Below are 22,447 nucleotides of genomic sequence, written 5' to 3' on the forward strand. Positions count from 1 at the left end.
TGATAAGGCAACTTGGAATCCCAACATGGTTTTGCTCATTTTCTGCTGCAGAAACTAAATGGAAACCCTTGTTACGTGTATTGGGAAAACTTGAGAATAAGAATTTATCAGACTCCGATATTGCTGATATGACTTGGTCTCAAAAGAATGATCTTATTAAGGCTGATCCAGTAACATGTGCTAGGTATTTTGATTATCGTTTTCAAATGTTTTTAAACAATGTGTTAATGCATGAAAGCTCACCAATTGGAAAAATAAAAGACTTTTTCATTCGTGTTGAATTCCAGCAAAGAGGTTCTCCTCATGTCCATATTTTATTTTGGATTGATGCTGCCCCATCTGTGGTTTCTAGTACTGATGAAGAAATTGTATCTTTTATAGATAAGTATGTCTCCTGTAAGAAAAACCCACATATAACAGAGTTAGTAAATTATCAGACCCATCGACATGCACGTACATGCAGGAAAAAAGGTAAATCCATTTGTCGTTTTGGATTCCCCCTTCCTCCTTTGGATAAAACTGTAATATTGAAAGGTTTCGACGAAGAAGTTGATGATGTAAGTAAGGCAAGAAAAAATTTTGAAAAGATAGCAACAGAGTTGGATAAAATAAAATCGGGGGACTGTATTGAATTAACATTTGAGCAGTTTTTGAGTTCCATGAATTTGTCATACAATGATTACATTTTAGCTTTAAGATCAAATGTAAAGAAAGGTCAAAGAAAGGTATTCTTAAAACGTGAAATTTCTGAAGTAAGAATAAACAACTACAGTGATGTGTTAATAAAATGTTGGAAAGCTAATATGGATATACAGTATATACTTGACCCCTATGCATGCGCAGCCTATATCGTTTCATACATATCAAAGGGACAGAAAGGCATGTCTAGTTTGTTAAGCAATGCTTGTAAGGAGGCCAGAAACACTGATTCTGATGTTAGACAACAAGTGCGCAAAATAGGGAATACATTTTTGTCTCATGTGGAAGTAGGGGCACAGGAGGCTTGTTATTTAGTGCTTCAGATGCCTTTAAGGAGATCATCCAGACAGGTAGTTTTTGTTGACACAAATAATGAAAATGAAAGAGTTGTTCTAATGAAGCCTATGTCTGTCCTTAAAGAATTGCCTAAAACCTCAACTTCAATAGAGTCAGATAGCAGTATTAAGCGTTATCAAAGAAGACCTTATTCAATGAATAGATATTGTTTGGCAGATTTTATTGCTTTATTTAATATCCAATTTTCCAAACAAGGAAATGAAAAATCAAGTCCACCATTGGCAAATACTATAACTGAGAGTGAAGAATTGCCAGAGACCAGCTATGAATTAGATACTGAGGATGATCTTGAAACATCAGAAGAAAATGATTTTGCTGAAGAACATATTTTCAAAGATGGTTCAGTCATGGTTAGAAGAAGTGTAGCAAAAGTAATTTATTCTGTGGGATTTAATAAAGATAATGATAAGGAGAATTTCTATCGAGAGCAACTTATGCTGTATTTGCCATGGCGTAAATATACAGATATTTTGGATGGTTACACAACATACGAAGCAAGGTATACTGATTATCAAACTAGTATTGAAGACAAAAGGAAAAGTTATGTCTGTGACCAAGCTGCTAATATGTCAATTATTGAAGCTGAAATTTTAGCATCAGAAGAAGAGTTCTGCATAACAGAATCACAACATCAGAATGTTCAGGATACTAATGAAGGATCAAATTTGTCCAAAGATTATGGCTGCTTTAATCCTGGCTCTTCAACTAATAATGACTATGACCTTGCATTAGATTTAAATATTGGTAGAAAGCAAATACAAACAGAAGAAGAAATCACTGCGGAAATGACTGATGATGAATACAGAAATTTGGTACAAAAATTAAATGTAAAGCAAAAAGAGTTTTTTTACCATGTACTTAATTGGATGAAAACCAAAAATGATCCTATTTATCACTTTCTGAGTGGGGGTGCAGGCGTTGGCAAGAGTGTCTTATTAAAAGCCCTTCATCAAGCACTCTTAAAATATTTTTCTCACAAACCTGGAGAAAATCCAGATGAAGTTAAAGTTTTGATATGTGCCCCAACTGGTAAAGCTGCCTTTAATGTTAGAGGATGCACTATTCATTCAGCTTTCAATATTCCTGCAGATCAAGGATTCCATTATAAACCTTTGGACATGCAACAGCTTAGTACTTATCGAACTAGATTTAAATCTCTAAAAATTGTATTTATAGATGAAATATCAATGGTAGGGAGAAAAATGTTCAGTTTTATAAACCTACGTCTACAAGAGATAATGGGTATTCTGAAACCATTTGGGGGCATTTCTGTAATTGCATTTGGAGATCTGTATCAGTTGAAACCAGTAATGGACCAATGGATTTTCACAGCAAGCATTAACCAAGACCGTGTTGCCACACTAGCTTCAAGTGTTTGGGTTGATCTCTTTCAGTTCTATGAACTTGATCAGATCATGAGGCAAAAGGATGATTTAAGATTTGCTCAAATACTGAATAGACTTAGAGAAGGAAACCATACAGAAGAAGACATTCGTAATCTGAAACAGCAAGTTCATGAGGAGGAAACCTGTTTTACAAAAATTATGCCACATTTATTCACACGCAGGTGTGATGTTGAAAATTACAATAGAAATGTTTTTGATGACATAGAAGCATGTAAAAAAACAGTGGTTGAAGCTATTGACTCAGTATCTGGAGATTCACCAAATTCTTTACATGAAAAGATTTTATCAAAACTTCCAGAGGATGCAACAAAAACAAAAGGATTAATGAAGCATCTGTGTTTAGGTGAGGAACTACCTGCAGAAATTTGTGTTAACATTGATGTTGCTGATGGGTTGACAAATGGCACACCTTGTACAATAAAAAAATTAGACTTTCGTGTACTCGAATCAAAAAGATGCAGTATTGTATGGGTTGAATTTTTCTTAAATGACATTGGCAAAAAATGCAGAACACAGTTTAAACATTTGTATAATAGAACAATCCAGTCATCATGGACTCAAATTTTAGAAATTACCAGAAAGTTCAACTTCAATTATTACAAATCATTTTGTATAACCCGTCGCCAGTTCCCACTCATTCTTGCAGCAGCAAAAACTGTTCATAAAGCCCAAGGGAGTACTTTAAAAAATGCTGTAATAGGTTTTGGAAGCAAAAAAATGGACCATATGTATTATGTTGCTCTAAGTCGTGTTCAGAAACTGTCATCCGTTTTTTTACTAAAATTTGATGAAAACCACATTAAAGTTTCTGATGCTGTGGTGGAAGAAATGAATAGATTAAGAACAACAGCTCAAATTATCATCTCTGTTCCACTTTTATACAATTTCCCTGAAAATGTGTTTAAAATAATATTTCATAATTGTAGATCTTTGAAAAAACATTTGTCAGATGTAAAGGAAGAAATGAATATTCTCTCTGCAGACATATTGGCCTTTGCAGAGTCACGTCTTTGTTCAAGAGATGAGTCCAAGGATTTTGAATTGGGGGGGTTTGAAATGACACGAAATGATGACACTTGTTGTATTGAAAGTCCATATCATGGAACAGTTATGTATTCTAAACTTATCCCAAATCAATTTCAAGGTGACAATACATTCAATATAGAATTTACTCATGGATATGTTTCCCTTAAACATTTACTTGTCAATGTTTGCTTTGTATATTGTTCCCCAAAGATCTCATCATTTTCTCTGTTTAAAAAATTTTTTGCTCATTTACATAACGAGTTTGATTTAACTAAACCTCATATAATTATGGGAGACTTTAATTTAGACTACAGGGAAATTGAAAGATTGCCCTCATTTTTAAGAACTGAGTATTCCTTCATTCAGCTAATTAAAAACTCCACTACAAACTATGACACAATTCTGGATCAGGTTTATACTAATGTAGACACAAGTTTTGTCTATTCATGTGGCGTTCTAGAGTCGTACTATTCGGATCACAAGCCGATCTTCATTGCGTTGAAGAACTAAAATGTTTGTAATATCAGAAATCATAATCAGTTGTGGATAAATTTTTTTGCTCAATTAATGATACTTATGAAACTCATTGCTGGAGGTGATTTCCTTCAATATAAGATTCTACAATTCATTTATTTCAGATGAAATCGCTGAAGGAAGTATTTGATGGTGTTACTTGTGCAAGTTTGCCATACACAACAGCCATCAAGGCTGTAGTGTGTGGAGTTGGAGAAGTGAAAAAGTATAGAAATGCCAGTGGAGAGCAGAGGCAGTCTGTGACAATTGGCCTGGCTGACTCCTCAATGGCTGTAAGGGGTGTCCTCTATGATGTAAGCAAAATGGACACCTTTAAAGTTGGTTGCACTGTGATGTTGCTGAATAGCATAATCAAGAAAGATGCAGTGAGGTCAATTGTTTTGACAAATCGTAGCAAGATTTTGAAGACAGGGCCTGTTGCTGTCAGTGAGAGCTTGAGAAAAGAGGCCCTTGAAATGGCTTGTCCTCCACCAGCTGAAATGGTGGATATCAAAGCTGTCCACACCTCACCAGTGAAGACAGTATTGACCATTAGAGGTCAGGTTGTGTCGGTAAGTATTCTGCAAATTCTTGGTCTACATTCTGTTTTAAACAAGCCTTTAACCTCTATTGCAAAAGCAATTGCGTCAATTTTCAATGTATACAGAAATTTTTTGGATAGTTAAAAGCAAAACAAATTCACAGAAATAAGAATGAATTTTTTGTATAGGAGGAAATGGACAGAACTGTAAAAGTAAATGGAGAGGAGACAACTGTAAGAAGTATCAAGTTGAGAGATGCAACTGGCACTTGCAGAATTTCTCTATGGAGAGACATGGCCAAAGTGAAAACAACTGTTGGATCTCATCTGGAGATCACCAATGCAGTGGTGCAGTTTTATAATGAGGAAAAGTCCCTATCAACTACATCTAGGAGCAAAATGGAGGTATGGACAAGCAATTACATTATGTTACCTTCAAAAATGTGTTGTGCATTGCATATGTTTTATATACACTGTTATCTCAGCCATTTCCTAAAACATTAAGTGAATAAAATTTTTGCAAAACCATATTTTTGATATATTTTACAGGAAGTTGAAACCCCAGAAATTTCCCAAACTGTTACCTTTATTGCCTTCGAATGGGTTGACGACAGTTTTGCATCCCTTACATCTGATGATGCCAATGGCGAATACCAAGAATTCACAATTAGCAGGGAAGCTCTAGCACATAACCTGAGATGTGAACTTCAGGAAGTAGAACCTTCCCTCCTGCGCAAACTCCCCATGACAGCAAAAATCACCACAAGAGAGAATGAAATTATTGAAATCACCATGTAAAATTCGACACAACATTCAAGCTGACAATTTGAAACTGTAAATGCTTGCACTTCAGACTTTTTATAAAGTAGATTTTGTCAACTTTTTAAGACATCAGTGTATGTCATATGGGTATAATTGCAAGAAAATTGTTGTGAAAAATAATTTCAGCAAGTACCATTTGTTGTTTGATTTTCTCTTTCTGATAAGACTCGGATTACTTTTAGCATTTTGTATGTGACATGATACAGTTGTAAATATGAGAAACAAAAAACACTGCCTGAACACAGTGATAACTTCATTGGAGTATCATTAATGGAGAACTAAATTTTGCTTATATGGTTTTGTGTACGTTTTTTCTTTCTTTTTTGTACATTTTCTAGTTTTTATTACTTTTATGAAATACTTTGAGTTCTTTGTTGTTTTTTATGTTATCAGAAAGCATATATGGGCACTTGAATGATAAAAGCAGTATCTGCTCAATATTCTAGTGTTCCCGGTTATGTACAAAAAGACTAAAGATTTTTTTAATTACATATTGATGGAACAACATTCTCTCAGATTTTAAAATTTATCATTCAACTCTGCAAGGATAATTAAACAACTTCGTATATTTCCTAAGAATTTCTCATTTTATTCCTCATTTTTCATCACCATTTTTGTATGTATCATACAGTGGAAGAATTCCAAAGAGATATGCTCTATGTAGATTTTTTTATAGGTGTTTTGTGATTTACAGTTTTTTTGCATGTGTTTTTTCTTTGTTTTGTTTTTTTTTTTTTTTACGTATTTAGTCCTAATATAACCATCTTCCAGTGGTCTATTTCCTGTCTAGATATTCCTACTTTTAAAAAGGAGAATAGAATTTGTGTGTAGAAATGTGTAGTAAAATATGTTTACAAATATGAAGTGGACATTTGTATCTGTATATGGTCATACACATATCTTTGGTTTAACATTATTATTGCAATAATACATGTACCCTGATAATTTTCATGCTACATATTGTTTCTGTACTTGAATTTGTAATGGAGTATTCTCTTCATTTTTTTTTATTTCCTTACATTTTTTGCTAATTCCCATTCTCAAAACATCGGGCACTCTGTGTCAACAAGTTACTAATTTCATTTGATATCTTTGGGCTTGTTTCTCTTATTAAGAAGCACCCATTAGAGTTGGGCTTTCAGCAGTTGATGTTAACATAGACAGAAAGTAAGCAGTTGATACTTTAATGCACATGTTACAAGTTGTTATCACTGAAATGGTTAATGTGATTGAGAGATAAGAAAAATTATGAAGATGAAATTTTTTTCCAAAAGGTGTCACTGCAGTCAGCCCGTAGAATATTGAATGAAATTTCTCAGGAGTCCAACAGCAATATGTTCACTTGTCAACCCTGATGTTGTGAGGATGGATATTTCAGTTTGAAAGTGATTTCTTTTTTACAGTTGAACATGTACCATGTTGTGAAAACAATTTTATACTCATTGATACATACCTGTTAACAGTAATGCTTGTAAACACTTTCTTCATTGTGTCCATTTATGTAATGTTATTTTGCCTTATTAATGTAAATATTTTTTTTTTTCTGTGTATGTGTGCTTTTGTTTATGTCTTAAATACATGGAATCGGAAGGCCTTGAAAGATTATTTTTGTACATATTTACACAAATGCTTTTAAATTCTTTTAGTGATTGTACATATTTACACAAATGTTTTTAGATTGTTCTGTGTTTCCTTGTAAGGCAAATGATATACAATGTACATGTTAATATGCTTTTTCTGTTTGAATGGCCATACATTTTTATAGTGTTTGTAGTGCTTTCAAATTTTTTTTGTTCTAAGCAATGTAAATAATTATACTTGGTTTACTAGACTGTTTCTGTCTTTTCAAGGATTTACGGGTATTTCATTATTCAAATACTGTAAATGTATGAGCATAAAGTAGCACATTTAAAATTCACCTCTTCATCTGATATTGGTGCACTACACTTTCAACAACATGTATAAGCTTTAATCATGAATTAGTGTGTACATTCATTAGCAGACAAGAAACTGTGTGAACTAAACTGAAATATGATTACTGCTAAACATGTATGTTTACAGTTATTCTTACTTATCCAGTTCATTGAATATACATACAGAAAAATATTTTGATGTTGTTGAGGTTTACAAAACTGTCTTCCTTAGCTAAAAATTGAATGTTATTTTCTTTACTAAATTGTGCCAAAAATTGTTGAATCTGATGCAGAAGTTAGGATTATACTATTGCAATACATTACAGCAACTAGTCCCATACCTTTTTATTTTTTCAAGCTTATATCATTTATACTTGCAGTTTACATCTTTTCCAACTTTAAAATAAAGATTAATGCAATATAAAAAATCACTTGTTAGATTTCTTTTCTACTTGTTTACAGGTATATTGTTAGAAAAGTTATGAATTGATTTAGAAGGTCTCTTAAAGATAAAAATGAGAGATTTAATATAAAATTTGTGTGGTTGTGATAAATGAAAATGATACCTACAGTAAAACTTGTCTAATCCAGACCTGTTTACTCTTCGATTTTGTACGGATTTTCAGTGCAAAATACGTCTTACGTTTTGCTATAACAAAAATATGGAAATCTGTTCATATGGATTTTAGCAATTAGTTTTCGTTATCTGTCTCAGTTTGACGCTTTTTAATCGCTAAAGAAGAGAAAATTTTCAAACATTTAAGTTGCCAAAATGTGGTGGTTTAAAAAAATGACAGAAATCACTCAAAAGAGAGCAGTGTGTGATCTTTTGCTTTGTTATTAAACCATGTTTTGGTTATCAGAAATGTACTAGTAGTTGTTTTCTAGTAATATATGTACAGTCGATGAAATCTTACGGGCAAATGCCAAATCTCACTGACAAATCTAATGAAAAATACTGAGAGACAACAATTTGGGTAAACAGGTCTGCTAATCCTTGATTACACAACATTCTTGATTGGACAACATTTTAAACAATTAAGCAAAAGGGACTTAAAAGTTACATTATGTAAGGCATGAGGTCTTTTAAAGATAAAAATGATTGAATTAATATAAAGTTTGTCTGGTTGTGATTAATGAAAATGATTACTACAGTAAAACTTGTCTAATCCTTGATTACACAACATTCCGGATTAGACAACGTTTTAAACAATTGAATTAAGCAAAAGGGATTAAAGTTTACATTATGTAAGGCAAGATCTCGGAATACACAACATCAAAGATCTCGGAATACACAACATCAAGATTGGACAAGTTTCACTATAATTCTAGTTTAATTCATAACTAAATAAATAAGTTTGCATTGGAAAAAAAAAACGGGCAAAGGTATAAGGTAGCCATCAAGTGAAAAAAAAAGGATGTGCATAAAACATACTACTTTCAGAGAAAAAATCTTAAAGGTTTGCTTTAGTCTGCACATTTGGACAGATTGCTTAACTACAAATATTTATTAATTCAAAAATAAAAACCACATAGTAGTTGTGTAAATTTGACATTTTGTGTGTATGTTTAGGAACCATGAAACATCTTACAATTTATGAAGATGAAGTACAACTTTAATAGTCCTACAATCTTTTATTCTACATGTTACAAACCTGTTTTCCTAGCATTTCAGTTGGGCCACATGAGTTGAATTTGATTTCATAAATGCTTAATTCAAGGAGAACTCTTAGATATACAATTTAACTCTTAAGATTCTGTAGGCATATGCACACATTCAAACATGCTTGAAGATCCAATAATTTTAAGTATCACTGCCATTTCTTAAGCGCGGCGCCATTGTGGCCCTTCAGGCCTTTGATTTTTAAATGATCATTGAATGACAAAAAAATGTGGCAAGTCATCAGAAAAATAATGTAAATATAAGATATGAATTTATTTTTTGAGAATTCATGAGGTACATGAACTACAACGCTTCACGCCTGCATACAGGTAACTCTCGATACCTCGAAGTCCCTGGGACTGAGGAAAAAATTCGAGAGATCAAGAGTTCGAGTTTTCAAGAGTTCGGAATTTTCTGGGTTTGTTGACAGGTTTTAAAATTAGTCTTACCGGATGTAATGATTTTCATGCAGTGCTAACCTCTTACATGTGGTTTTTATAAGACAACGATATTTTTTCGTAATTTAGATGAATATTTCATTAAACTGAGTAAAGCAAAAAATGTATATCGTCATTTCATATATATTTATTTATTCTTTGTAATACGGACATCATACTACACATTCATTACATAAAAATGACATTTTACAGTGTCGTACATAGCATTGAATATTCCAAACATGATCATTGAACGCAACTCTGTATTTGTCTAATAATACTTGTTGTACTGACATTGAGGCTGTTTCTGCTTTTTCATATTTCGTTTAACTTTGACACTGACTCGAAATAAAAATTGAATTAGTATTTCGTCTTTTAACCGACTACAACTTTTCAATACACTGCGTCTCTTAATTATCGTAAGACAGTTGTTGATAAATATTTAAACAGCATATAGGCTAAATATGATTAATTATAAACCAATTAACACCTCGTAGCATAAGTGTTACCTGAATAAACATCTCGTTCATCGAGACCCACGACATCTGCCTGGGGCCATTTAAATGTCCAGGTAAAGGTGCTAATTATATACCTTGTATACACATAGCCACTTCGAGGTATCGAGGGTAAATTCCAATAGAATATGCATAACAGGACCGCATTTTGACTTCGAGGGATCAAGGATTTCAAGCGATCAAGAGTTCGAGAAATCAAGAGTAAATTTTGTTAGTTATATAGGGGAAAAATTTGGGACCAGAGACTCACTTCGAGCGATCAAGAACTTCGAGAGATCGAAGTTCGAGCCATCAAGAGTTACCTGTATTTATCATGAAGCGCTAACGTGCTTCATGAAATATTCCGGCATGAAGCGTCGTAGTTCATCTCCTCATGAATACTCAAAAATTTAATTCATCTCAGGGTTTGACAGTAACTTTTATGAGTACTAGACCAGTCAGGCTACTTCATAATTTTTACTAGCCCTGACAGTAAAATCACTAACCCTGACCAAACCTGCAATTTTTTTTAAATCGCTAATTTTAACAAGGTTATTTTGAAATTGTTTCAAACTAGCCAATTGTGTCTGGTTCATCAAGATATGCGAGTATTGTGAGCTTTAAAGATCATTCAACGAACTTTATAATTTTTTTATCCTAAATATTAATAAATTAATTGCAGAATATATTTTTTCAGGAACTATTTATACCATATTCATACTGAACGACGCTAGTTTCTACCGCTGCTTGTCTATTACAGCCATGGCTAAAAATAGCAATTGTGTCATACAGGGATTTTTTTTCTTTACAGAGCAATAGCTGTGTTTACAATCGGAAAAATTAAGAAAAATCCTTTAAAAGTTTTTGGAATATTTATTTGAAAGACTGAAATGGGTTTTAACAGTAATTTTATTAACACGACCAATCAGTCTAGTTCACGTACATTTTACACGACCGAACCACTCATCTACTAGACTGGGTCGGTCGGACGTGCCTTAGTGTCAAACCCTGCATCACTTAAGTTAATTGCACATGTATCTCTATGAACGATGTACAGCATGTATTTTAGATGGAGTATGCTGCATTACATACATGTGTATGAAAGTGTTCTGGTAAAACACCGGTATTATTAAGTATGAATGTTTGATGTAGGAAATAGCAGTCCCTAGTCCAGATATTGGCAGTTTGCTGGAAAATTTAGAGCTCTTCAAAGGCAACATCTACAAGTCATTTCCATACTCCAGGTGGGGCTCAGGAAGGGATGCATTCTGTTACAGACGTGTCAAAACCCATTTGGATAGCTTTGTTGTAAGTATTTTACAAGTATTTTTTAAGTCAAATTTCATTATCTCAATAAAATTGAATAATTCAAGGAGTTTTGTATGCCTGTATTTGATGAGATATATTGTGGTTTTTACCATATTGGCTTTCTGCAGTTTCTTGACCATCTCACACTTGGACTCTCTAAGCATCATTAATCAATGATTGATTTCACAAAACTTAACAACTGCAAAACAAAAAAATTGAAATAACCCCTCCTCCCCCCCCCCCCCTCTCCCCAAATAAAAATGTAAATAAAATGAAAAAAAATAAAACAATAAAAAGGATTATGTATCTTACCTTCCAAAAGTACCAAATTTAGGCCAAACAAAAAAATATGTGTGGTACCGGTTACACCTCCAAAAAAATTAGGGTAGGTAGGTAGGGATTTTTAAAAAATACTTATCACTACTTTGCAAATGACATTTAGATGTGGTGTGATAATATACTAGTCAATATTAGTAGGGGACATCTACATGCTAGCTTGCTTTGGATTTAACACTAATAAACACTTGCACTATGTTGTGCAAGGGGGCCGTCATTGCTGAAACTAAAACTTAAACCGGAGCCATTGATGGAAGTTGGGGAAAATTCTGGAAAAAATATGAAAATTGCCAAAAAAAAGTTTAGGGTCGGGGGTATAAAATAGGGACAGTCGGGTAACCGGAACCACACATATTTTTTTATTTGGCCTTACCAAAATTGGATTAAAACTGTAAGAGCGTTTCAAAGAATTGCATATATTTTATTTTCAATATACATTGTAATAGCCTTTGTAACAATGTTCATCAAATTTTATTCAAAAACTAATGTATAAAATTGATCTTGTCTGTTGCATGACAAGTTTTATTTAAATAGGACCAAAACTAATATGAAGGAGTAGTATTTTGAAGGAAAAAAAGTTTACAGACACACAAAAGAACACATGAACCAACACCAATATCTCATTGCCTGAGCTTTTAATTAACTGCATGATCTTTGAAAACTTACTGATGGTACAAGTATCAAAACTTGGAAATATCTAGGGACATAATTTGACATAACTATAATATTGCCTTCTCTGTCCTGTTCTTTCTGAACATTTCTACACTGCATTTTTCGCCAATTTTCCTCTACTGTTTACTTTTCCATGTACTCCAGTGCTAAAAATAGCACCACGTATGGAGAACTTGGAGGATTAGAATCATCCAATTTTGAGGGTTGATGCGGGGGGGGGGGGGGGGGGGACATAGGCGCTTGGTTTCAGGAGTGTGTATTTTGTGTATTATGTGTTTTTCTGCTTTTGTGTGAATACATTCGTTAAAATAAAAATTTAAAAAAAATCACTGAAAATACACTTTCTAAAAATATCATGTAACTGTATAAAAAGAGTGAAGGTATGACAGTTGCCATCTTGGATTTCAGGGGGTGCCTCAGTTAACACTTGATTTTAATCTATATCTACACTTTTCCTACCGGTGTCTTGTAAGAATGAAAAATGATTGAATAACATCCTTCAATTGTGTGCTGATTTGAACTTGCTGTATAAAATATGCAGTAAACCCAAAACGTCCTGGATACTGAAATTGAAAGCAATAGAAGTGATGATTTCTTACTATGGAAAATGTAGAGGCGTCCAGGAATTACTTGTAGAGTCTAGAGAGGTTAGAAACCGAGCCAAACTTGTTCTCTCTAGACTTTCCGTGTAATCCCGGGACGCCTCTACATTTTCCATTGTAAGAAATCATCACTTCCATTGCTTTCAGTTTCAGTGCTATTATCGGGGACATTTTGGGTTTACTGCATGTTTTATATGGCAAGTTCTAATCGACAGACAATTGAAAGGCATTATTCAGCTATTTGTGGTCACATTGTTGTTACGATTACACAATGATCTTGATGTGCATCTATCTCCAGGGGAAGGTATATCATGATTATGAATATCATGATTCTGCGATAAAATGTTTTTCAGACAGGGTTATCGTGTGCATTTTTCATTTATTATTTTTTTTTAGCATACAAATTTGTGAATTCTGCATTGTCCCTGTTATTTTAGAAATCATGCATTGATCAAGGAAGACAGCTTGAGGTATTGGAGTCGTGGCGAGCATTGATAGACTATATACTGAAAGCCTGGGAGTTCGTGCATGACCTACCTAACTGGGATAACCCTGACCATAACAAATCTAAGAACAGGTGCTTTAAGGCACTAAGTGGGCAGTGTAAAAGGGCCATCAGCAAAAGTCACTTAACACAGGCAGAGTACAAGAAAATTTTGTCCAGGTTGGTTAAGTTCAAGTGTTTTGAAAGTGATGTGCTTGTTTTTAAAATTTGACATGTTTGATAATTACATAGAGTTCATCTCTCCAAAATGTCTATTATGTTTTGATAGAACTGTGGCGGATCTGAATTCACTTGTACTATATTGTAATTCAATTGAATTTAAAATTTTTTGTTCAAATCAAGTGATATTCACTCGTTATCATTTAGACTTGAGAAAAAATATGTTTTAATTACCCAGCTGATCCTAATTTTATGCACTGCTCAAATATTTTGTTGTTTTAAAATCCTGAAATTGCAAACGAAACGGTTTATAGGTAGTAAGGTCACTCACTATCATTCCAATAACAGCGAGTCAGCCTAATCAAGCCTGCAAAACTTTCACACGTTGATTTCCATATTTCTCATCATTGGTCATTTGGTTCCAGTAGAATACATACTGTTTTGCATATTAAACACAGAATCTTCAAATACCACCAAGAGTATTGACCAATCAAATCTAACACGTTGAATAATTATTACATAGACGACAGCAACACATGGTCAGTCAAAGCCTGTTTTTCTTTCCTAATAATTGTAAGTGTTATGTTTGCAGGTAAAGATAATATAAGGAAATTTACAAAATGAAAACTAGTAAAGCTTCACTTATACTGGTATATAGGCAAGCGAAAGGTAAAGAAAGCATTATCTGATGCATTTTTAGTTGATGTCTCCTATCTTTCAAGAAAGTTCAAGTTTAAGAAACTCTAGTGCTTTGTTGTGTGAATCAAAAGTATTGAAATAGCATATTCAAATCTTTAGAAGGTCTCTTCTTTGTATTAAAAATATCTAACATATTCAGGAGATTATTTTAAATGACCACTTTTTTTTCCACTACATACTGACTTATAAACAGACATTCAGTACTATTGGTCAGTGCTGACTGTGATATTGTAGGTTCTCCATTTCATATGCAGAGTAGAATTCAGTTCATTGAAATCAAACAGCCAAACGATGAGTAATAAAGTGATCAACATATGAAACTTAAGCAAGCCCAACCAAGTGACACCCTGTTATTGGAATGATAGTAAATACGTGTTATTAGAGCTGTCAGATAGATTTATTAGCCAGGAGAAGAGAGCTTCAAGCTGTTTTTAAAAATTTTATTTCAAAGATATACCTTCAAGTAAAAAATAAAATAAAAAAAATCCTTTCTAACTATCTACTTTTTAGCTCACCTGAGAAGAAGCTCAAGTGAGGTTTTATGATCGAAATTTGTCTGTGATCATTGTGTCGTAAACTTTTCACAGTTTCTTCTCCTCCTCCACAACCACTGAGCCAGTTTGAACCAAACTTGGCACAGACTATCACTTTGTAAAGGGGATTCAAGTTAGTTCAAATGAAGGGCTACATCCTCTTTCAATGGGAGATAATTAGGAATTAATGAAAAATTATTGGCATCTTTTAAAAATCTCTTGATTTAGAACCACTTTAAATGAAAGATTCATTACATAGTGTAGATTTAAATTTTTCAATTCATGGCCCATGGGGGTAGGATGGGACCACAATTGTAGAAAAAAGTTTTACATGAGGATATATTGGAAAAAATGAAATTGTCTTCGTAAGAACAGCAAAGCAAAGTATTACATGTATTTATATGGAAGCTTCTTCTGGTAGTATAGATTCAAGTTGTTCAAATCATGGCCCAGGGGGTAGGGTGAGGTCACAATAGAAGATCAAAGTTCAAGTTAGAATTTAAAGGAAAAAATCTTTAAAAATCTTCTCAAGAACAGCAAAGCCATGATTAATCATATTTATATGGAAGTATCCTCAGGTAGTGTAGATTCAAATCTGTTCAAATCATGACCCCTGGGGCCACAATAGGCAGTCAAAGTTTAACATAGGAATATAAAGGGAAAAATCTGCTGATAAGAACAGCCAAGATCATAGTTACTCAGGTGAGCATTGTGACCCATAGGCTCCTTGTCAGGTCTTTTCCATAAGTGGAGGACACAAACATCCTCAATGAGCTTGTTTTCTTAGGCCTTAGAATTACATTTTTATTGTGATTAGTGTTTAGTAAATCATTGTTCAATTGTGATACTCACAAACAGTCAGTTTTACAAAAATTGCTCTGCTGATATATAGCAATCATCTGGATCATGGAACCTAAATTAGTCTGACTTTAAACTTTTATCGGACTTGTTGACAGGACCAGAAAATTGCAAGAATTGTGCTTCGTGAGCCTGGTCCACGAGGCCCTCCAATAGTGCACAATCGGAAGGCCTAGGGAACCAGGCTATCTGCTTCCTAATCTTTTATGACCTATATTATGAAAAGGACACACTTCAAGATTTTTAATTACCAATGTTTTATATTAATTAAAATATTTGTGTTTGAAAAATGCTATAAGTTCTATGCTCACTTTTATCATAGATCAATTACCTGTGCATTTGTTTTCTATGAAGATATAGATGTCTTGTGTAATCAGAGCATTGCCAAGATAAATCTGAAATATCTCATAAACATAAAAATCTCGTATTTGACACTTAAACTGACCTTGAGAGTCTGATCCAAGGTCATGGGGATTGGACGCAGGACTCTCAATTGTCTATAACTGGGGCCCCGTTTAAGGGCCCTATTTCCCAATTCAAAAAAGGTACCTTTTTTCCCAATTAAAAGTGTCAATTTTCCCATTAGTCATTTCTCCGAAAAATTAAAGAAAATATAGTTGGATATATAATAACTAAACTTGCTATTCTTATTTCTCTGTTTTCAAAAAAAAAATATATATATAGTTGATAACAAAGACCAGAAACCCAATAAATCATGATTTCAAAGTATAATGGTTATCCAGAGTTTTCCAAAAGTTCGCTATTTTCCCAATCTTTGTGGCCGTGGTCCCATTCCCAAAAAGTGGTGTGAGAGCCCTGGGACGTTTATGCTTGTTCCCTATTTTAGATATGATTTGCTTTGGGGCTATTGGTTGTCATAAATGTCATTTTATTGAAACATTTTTAGCCGGGCTCATTGCTCGTAGAGCAATAGCCGGCTTTTGTTATGGTGTTCAACCGGAAATGCTGCTTCCTCACCGCCAAATTTGCGAGTAAGAATATAGTACGTATGCTCAATCATTTTTGAGGCAATACAATCACTAAATTAAACAAAGTAATATGACATTCTCAAAAATAATTGTATGGTAACTATACTTTCTCCCCTCTTCTCTGATTAATTATTTATTTAAAATATGCAAAGGGTTTTTATCATGTACCCCCTGTCTGCGTCACATTCTATAAATAATTGAAGGTTGTGTTACCAGGCAAACACTACTGTGGGGAGCATGTGACCTGATGTGCACTTTGATGCAAAACTTGCCGCTGAGGACCCATCTGTGCATAAACGTTTGTCCTTAATCTTGCTGCATCAATGTTTATTTACTTCTGTAAGTGGTATATAAGACCCCGAAACGATACATGTGATAAATTGTTTACGCTGTTAAATTCTAGCTACATTTTATTTAGTTTTTTAAACATTTTTTTAATTTATACTATTTGTTATAGAGAGATATTTTTGTGATTTTGTTTTTTGTCTGTGGAGTGTGGTATCGTAGTGACATTTATTTTGAGCACAATACAACGTCCGGCAGTACATAGCAAACTCAAATGAAAGAAAAATTGTAAATTTGTTAATTGTTTGTTTTCATGGGCCGTTCGAATTGCAGTGAATACTGTAAATATAACTATAATCAATGATGCCATGGCTATTTGGCAATGATTTAGTTGTTTGTAAGAAATTTTCAGTAGGTGCTGGCATAGGTGCTAGGTGGAGTGTAACTGTGTGCTGGTATAGGTGCTAGGTGGAGTGTAACTGTGTGCTGGTATAGGTGCTAGGTGGAGTGTAACTGTGTGCTGGTATAGGTGCTAGGTGGAGTGTAACTGTGTGCTGACATAGGTGCTAGGTGGAGTGTAACTGTGTGCTGACATAGGTGCTAGGTGGAGTGTAACTGTGTGCTGGCATAGATGCTAGGTGGAGTGTAACTGTGTGCTGACATAGGTGCTAGGTGGAGTGTAACTGTGTGCTGACATAGGTGCTAGGTGGAGTGTAACTGTGTGCTGACATAGGTGCTAGGTGGAGTGTAACTGTGTGCTGACATAGATGCTAGGTGGAATGTAACTGTGTGCTGACATAGGTGCTAGGTGGAGTGTAACTGTGAGTGAAAGTTTCTCAGATGTAAAGAAAACAACTAAAAATAAATCTGGATAACTGATTAGTTGACTTAATTCAATCAGTCTTTGTTCACTACTATGTAAGTGAGCCCGGCTCTCTGTACTTCTGAGTACTTTGATTTTTCCAGGGTGGAAGAAGCTGTGGAAGTTGATGATAACATTTTGCCATGTGTTGAACTGATCAAGAAGAAAAGTTCTTAATTCTTCTGGATGTGGGAAGCAAAATTTTGTACAAAGAACATGGAGTGGTGTAGCAAAATTTTGTACAATGTACAAAGAACATGGTGTGGTGCAGCAAAATTTTGTACAATGTACAAAGAACATGGTGTGGTGCAGCAAAATTTTGTACAATGTACAAAGAACATGGAGTGGTGCAGCAAAATTTTGTACAGTGAACAAAGAACATGTAATGGTGCAGCAAAATTTTGTACAATGTACAAAAAACATGAAATGGTGCAGCAAAATTTTTACAATGTACAAAGAACATGGAATGGTAAAGATTTTCTGAATGATTACAGTCATTGAAAGATCATGATATGTAAAAAGTCATCTTAGAAGGCGTGTATTAAAACATGAAATTTGAATGAAATGACTAGAATCTGGTGCTATAAAGCAAATAGAGATTTAGATCATTTGTGTGCATTTAATGTTGTATTAGTTACAAGTGAAGTGTACATTACTTATGTGGAGTGTCCATTATGTGTAGGAACCATTTTAATTAGAGCTTGTTATTCTGTTTAAATTGTTCTGAATTGAATTAAAAAGTGTGTTATTATCTTTGATTCAGTTTTTTTTACTTTTAGATATGCACATTATAGAGAATCCTGATTTTATAAGAACAAAGCTGAAATACACATACAGGCAAACTCGTTATCTTGAACTCGATGGGACCGAGAAAAAACTTCGAGATATTGAGGGTAAAATAATTAAAAGAAAAAGGGCTTGGGACTTTCCAATCACTTCGACATATTCATTGTATTCGAGATATCTGTGTTCAAGATACCGAAGTACAGCTGTATATCAAATTAATAGGGATAATACGTAGTGTCAGAGCTAATTAAGACTTAAAAAGTCTTGTGTATCAAACCGATTTGAGTTTTCTTGAAGTGGATTGTGTGGTAGAAGATAATTGTAAGAAAAAAATCTGACAAATGCTTGTGAGTCGGTTTTATGTAACAAGGGCATGTTTGACCAAATTGAAACTTTCCCAATGAGGCAGCAAGTTCAAGGTCACTGGCAAAGAAGTGTGTTGTGCAGTTTGGTCCAAAACTGTCTAATAGATGCTAATTGGAAGTTGATGCTTTTATGACCCAAGGCTGTTTCATGGTGTTTACTTGTGGCAATTTTGGCCAGGTCAAGCTTACTGAGAGAGAAAGTGTTAAATTCTGTCTGGTCTGGTCTATAACTTTCTAATGAGAAAACATTGGAAGTTCACTCTTCACAAAATTGTAACTAATGTCCTGGAAGTGTGTCAGGAACTTGACCCAATGATAAATGTCATTCTGGCAAGTTCAAGGTCATTGGCAGAAAATGTATAAAATTTGTGTCCATATTCTTTCATGGATAAGTATTGAAAGTTGATGCATTTAAACTTCAAACAAAGATTACTTTTTGAAACACCATTTTGGCAAGTTCAAGATTACATTTATTGTGTATGGGCACTTTTGAAAAAAATTGCACAAGGGGGGGGGGGGGGTATAACTTTGTAAGCTTGCTCGGAGTACCTCTAGTTTCTAATTACAGACATTGATAACATCTTTATAAAAGATTGTATTTGTAAAGGATAATTTTGTAATTAAATGTATCCAGAAGTAGAACCGATATGATTATCACATTTTATCATATACAGTATGTCAAATGACGGAGGGAGGGGGCATAATCTTCTTGAAAATGTTCATCGAAAGGTTGGTCCCTCACCTTTTTGTTTTAGTTAATCAAATCTCTTTCATGTCAATATTTTCAATTTTTTTTCTTGTCGTAAAAATTGGAACCTTAATATCAGATTGATCACTAACATAATACTAGGAAAAATAACTTTTTAGGCTGCAAGAAAAAGAAACATCACAGCAATGTTTTCATAAATGTTAAACATATCTTGCATATAATATATATTTAAGTTCTTGATTGACAGCGGATCAAATGAGATGGGTGAACAAGGCGTGCAGAATGTCTTTAGCTTCAAATGTATAAAAATCATATTCAATTTGTGAATAAGTATTTAGAGTAAAGTTCTCATGATTGAAATTTATGAACTTTTCTGAGGCAAATTTTCCCGGCAAAAAATTTTCTGTTATTAAAAAATAATGTGGTACTCGCGGAGTTCGAACCCTAGCAATAAGAATCCCGAGTATCATTTTCCTTTGAGACCAGCACGCTTTTTTTAAAAATCTTAAGAATCCCGAGTATCATTTTCCTTTGAAACGAACACGCTACACAACTCTTGATGAATAGTATACAGTTAAAGTATATCATTGAGGGAGTTAGCAAGATTCCAGTTCCCCAAGGCCAGAACTATTTCCCGAGGCGAAGCCGAGGGAAATAGTCCTGGTCGAGGGGAACTGGAATCTTGCTTACTCCCGCAATGATATACTTTTAACTGTTTTATTATACCGATACAAACGTAAAATTTAGAGGACTCAGATAGCGTGATTTCAAAGCAGGGATTAGCTCACTGAACTAACACACGGGGATTAGTCCATTCACATATCATACCTATGTAAAAGTAAAATCTAGAGGATTACGGATAACCGGGAATTAGCTTTCGAAGCAGGGATTAGCTCACCTGACTAACACACGGGGGTTAGTCCACTCTTAACGCTTTCTAGGGAATTAGTCACATCTAACGATCTAATGTTATACAGGGAAAAAATCAGTAGAGGTATAATAATGGCATTTAAATCATGTATGTGATATGACCCTTGACTAAATGGGCTTAAGTATTTCTCGGAAAGATGCGAATGTTGTGTCATAAAATGTATTCTTAAGGTATAGTTGGTCTTTGCTCCAAGTTTTTGTTAACCAGAAATGTACTTTATTTTCGCAAACTTTGAGGATAAACTTTCAAAAAAAAAAAAAAATGGAGCGAAGACCCACTCATATTGAAAAATTTTGTTATAGTATGAGAAAACGATCCTTTTTGCCCTCTTTAGTCTGTGTATGCTATTTCATAGGCAAATAATTTCAATCCTTGCGAGATTTTTGCAAATTGTGGAAATTTTTCATAAAGTACTAGAATGCTTATTGTTAGATGAAATATCGAGAAAAATTTTGTTAAAATTGAGATTTAATTTTTCACCTTCATGTTTGTCGGACTATAGGCATTTCGCTCGCCTTGTTCGCCCATCTTCTTTGCTCCCATTTTAATTCACGGTGTTGAGGCGTTGTAATCGTGTTCCACACCCATTATTTTACAGTTTATCTCAAGTACTGTTCATTCGAGGAGAGTAATAAAATATTTATATATACATTAGATAAAACAATAGTTAAGTCAAATTTTCGCCATCCACACCGGAACAGTAATAATGGATGTTTATATCTTCTTTGTTGTTTTATCTGTTGGTAAGATTTCTTTTTATTCTCTCTCTCTCTCTCTCTCTCTCTCTCTCTTGTATACTAACTAGTACATTTTCTTGTACATATAATTTTTTAAAAGCATATTAGAATTGTTTGAAATAATGGCAAACAATTTTACTCAAGAAAATCCCTTGATAATAGATAAAAATTTTAGAATTAGATTGTTTTATTGTGAATTCCGTCCATGATTTCATCTTGTATATATTTACTAAATGCGAACAAGCCCCTTTTCAAATTTGTTTATCCGTTGTGTTTGGGTCAGTTATGGGCGACAATGTGATACATGTAACAATCCTACAATCTCATAAGGAAGAAAATTATGGAACTTTTTTCAATGTCATACCCACGACTGATCTTGAAATAAACTAACAAATTCAATGAAATGGATGGATAATATACCCTTTAATTCATGTTTGCGATCTATTGTTTTTGCAAGGATGTTCAATTTTTATCTAGAATTTTTACCTTAAAACCGTTAAATGATATCCAGTAGTACAATCTAATTTAGTTCGATTTTGTGGGATTAACTTTTGTAATATCGGTGCTTTGCATTCTGAACATAATAATCATCAAACTTCACAGTTTTTTAAATTGTTTTAAATACAGTGGATTTATTGGAAGAATTAATGCACGCAGCTTATTTTTAAGAGAGCGATAATTCAATTAAAGGGATCATAATTTTATTTAATTTCAAACGTGTATTGAATTGACGATATCACTTTTCAAAGGATAGCTCTTTCCTAAAGAATCGTTTTTGCATTATAATTGAAAATTCAAATGAAGATAGCAATAATTAAATTGTTTTGCTTTTAGTTGAAATGATTCGCTAAAAAATCCAAATAAAAAAGCAATTATTGAGTTACTGTGCTTAGTAATTGAATTACTTGCTCTCTGAAATCAATAGTTGATTCCAGTATTCATATGAAAAGAATAACAATTCAATTATTGCTCGCATCAAAGTATCAACAATTGAATGCGCTATAGTCAGAAATGAAGATAGCATTAATAATATGAAGATATCTTTAATTAAATTGTAGTGCATTAAATGAATTGATGATATTTTCAAATAATATCTTCAATTATTTGAGTTTATATTAAATTGACACTCTTTAAATAGCACCTTTATGAAGATACTCTTAAACATATCGGTGCAGCATATTTATTCCATTTATTACAGAGGAATATCAGGGATTTATCAGCCTATTTTGGGAAATGCCAT

The 22,447-nt window shown here is 33.5% G+C and overlaps 2 protein-coding genes across 3 annotated transcripts in view; both read left to right on the plus strand.

Annotated features, from left to right (window-relative positions):
- The window catches only part of LOC133174323 (uncharacterized), a 39,113-nt gene extending 20,683 nt beyond the window's left edge, over positions 1-18,430 (plus strand). Inside the window, exons 5-8 of one of the 2 annotated variants that reach the window (XM_061309415.1) lie at positions 11,024-11,179; positions 13,227-13,453; positions 17,784-17,867; positions 17,902-18,430. In XM_061309415.1, the coding sequence (XP_061165399.1) occupies positions 11,024-11,179; positions 13,227-13,453; positions 17,784-17,856 (456 nt within the window). In that variant the 3' untranslated portion in view covers positions 17,857-17,867; positions 17,902-18,430. Of the gene's footprint in view, positions 1-11,023; positions 11,180-13,226; positions 13,454-17,783 lie in introns of both variants that reach the window. The other variant, XM_061309414.1, reaches the window with a different exon arrangement.
- LOC133174295 (uncharacterized) lies at positions 4,075-5,661 on the plus strand. Its single transcript, XM_061309380.1, has 3 exons — positions 4,075-4,573; positions 4,732-4,947; positions 5,092-5,661. Exons 1-3 carry the CDS (start codon positions 4,127-4,129, stop codon positions 5,338-5,340), a joined length of 912 nt encoding a protein of 303 aa, XP_061165364.1. The 5' UTR covers positions 4,075-4,126; the 3' UTR covers positions 5,341-5,661.
- Positions 18,431-22,447: the final 4,017 nt, after the last annotated feature.

Source organism: Saccostrea echinata, unplaced genomic scaffold, assembly GCF_033153115.1.
Source record: "Saccostrea echinata isolate AGI-Se365-2 ecotype Australia unplaced genomic scaffold, CSIRO_AGI_Sech_v1 ptg000057l, whole genome shotgun sequence".
NCBI classification, from domain to species: Eukaryota; Metazoa; Mollusca; class Bivalvia; order Ostreida; family Ostreidae; genus Saccostrea; species Saccostrea echinata.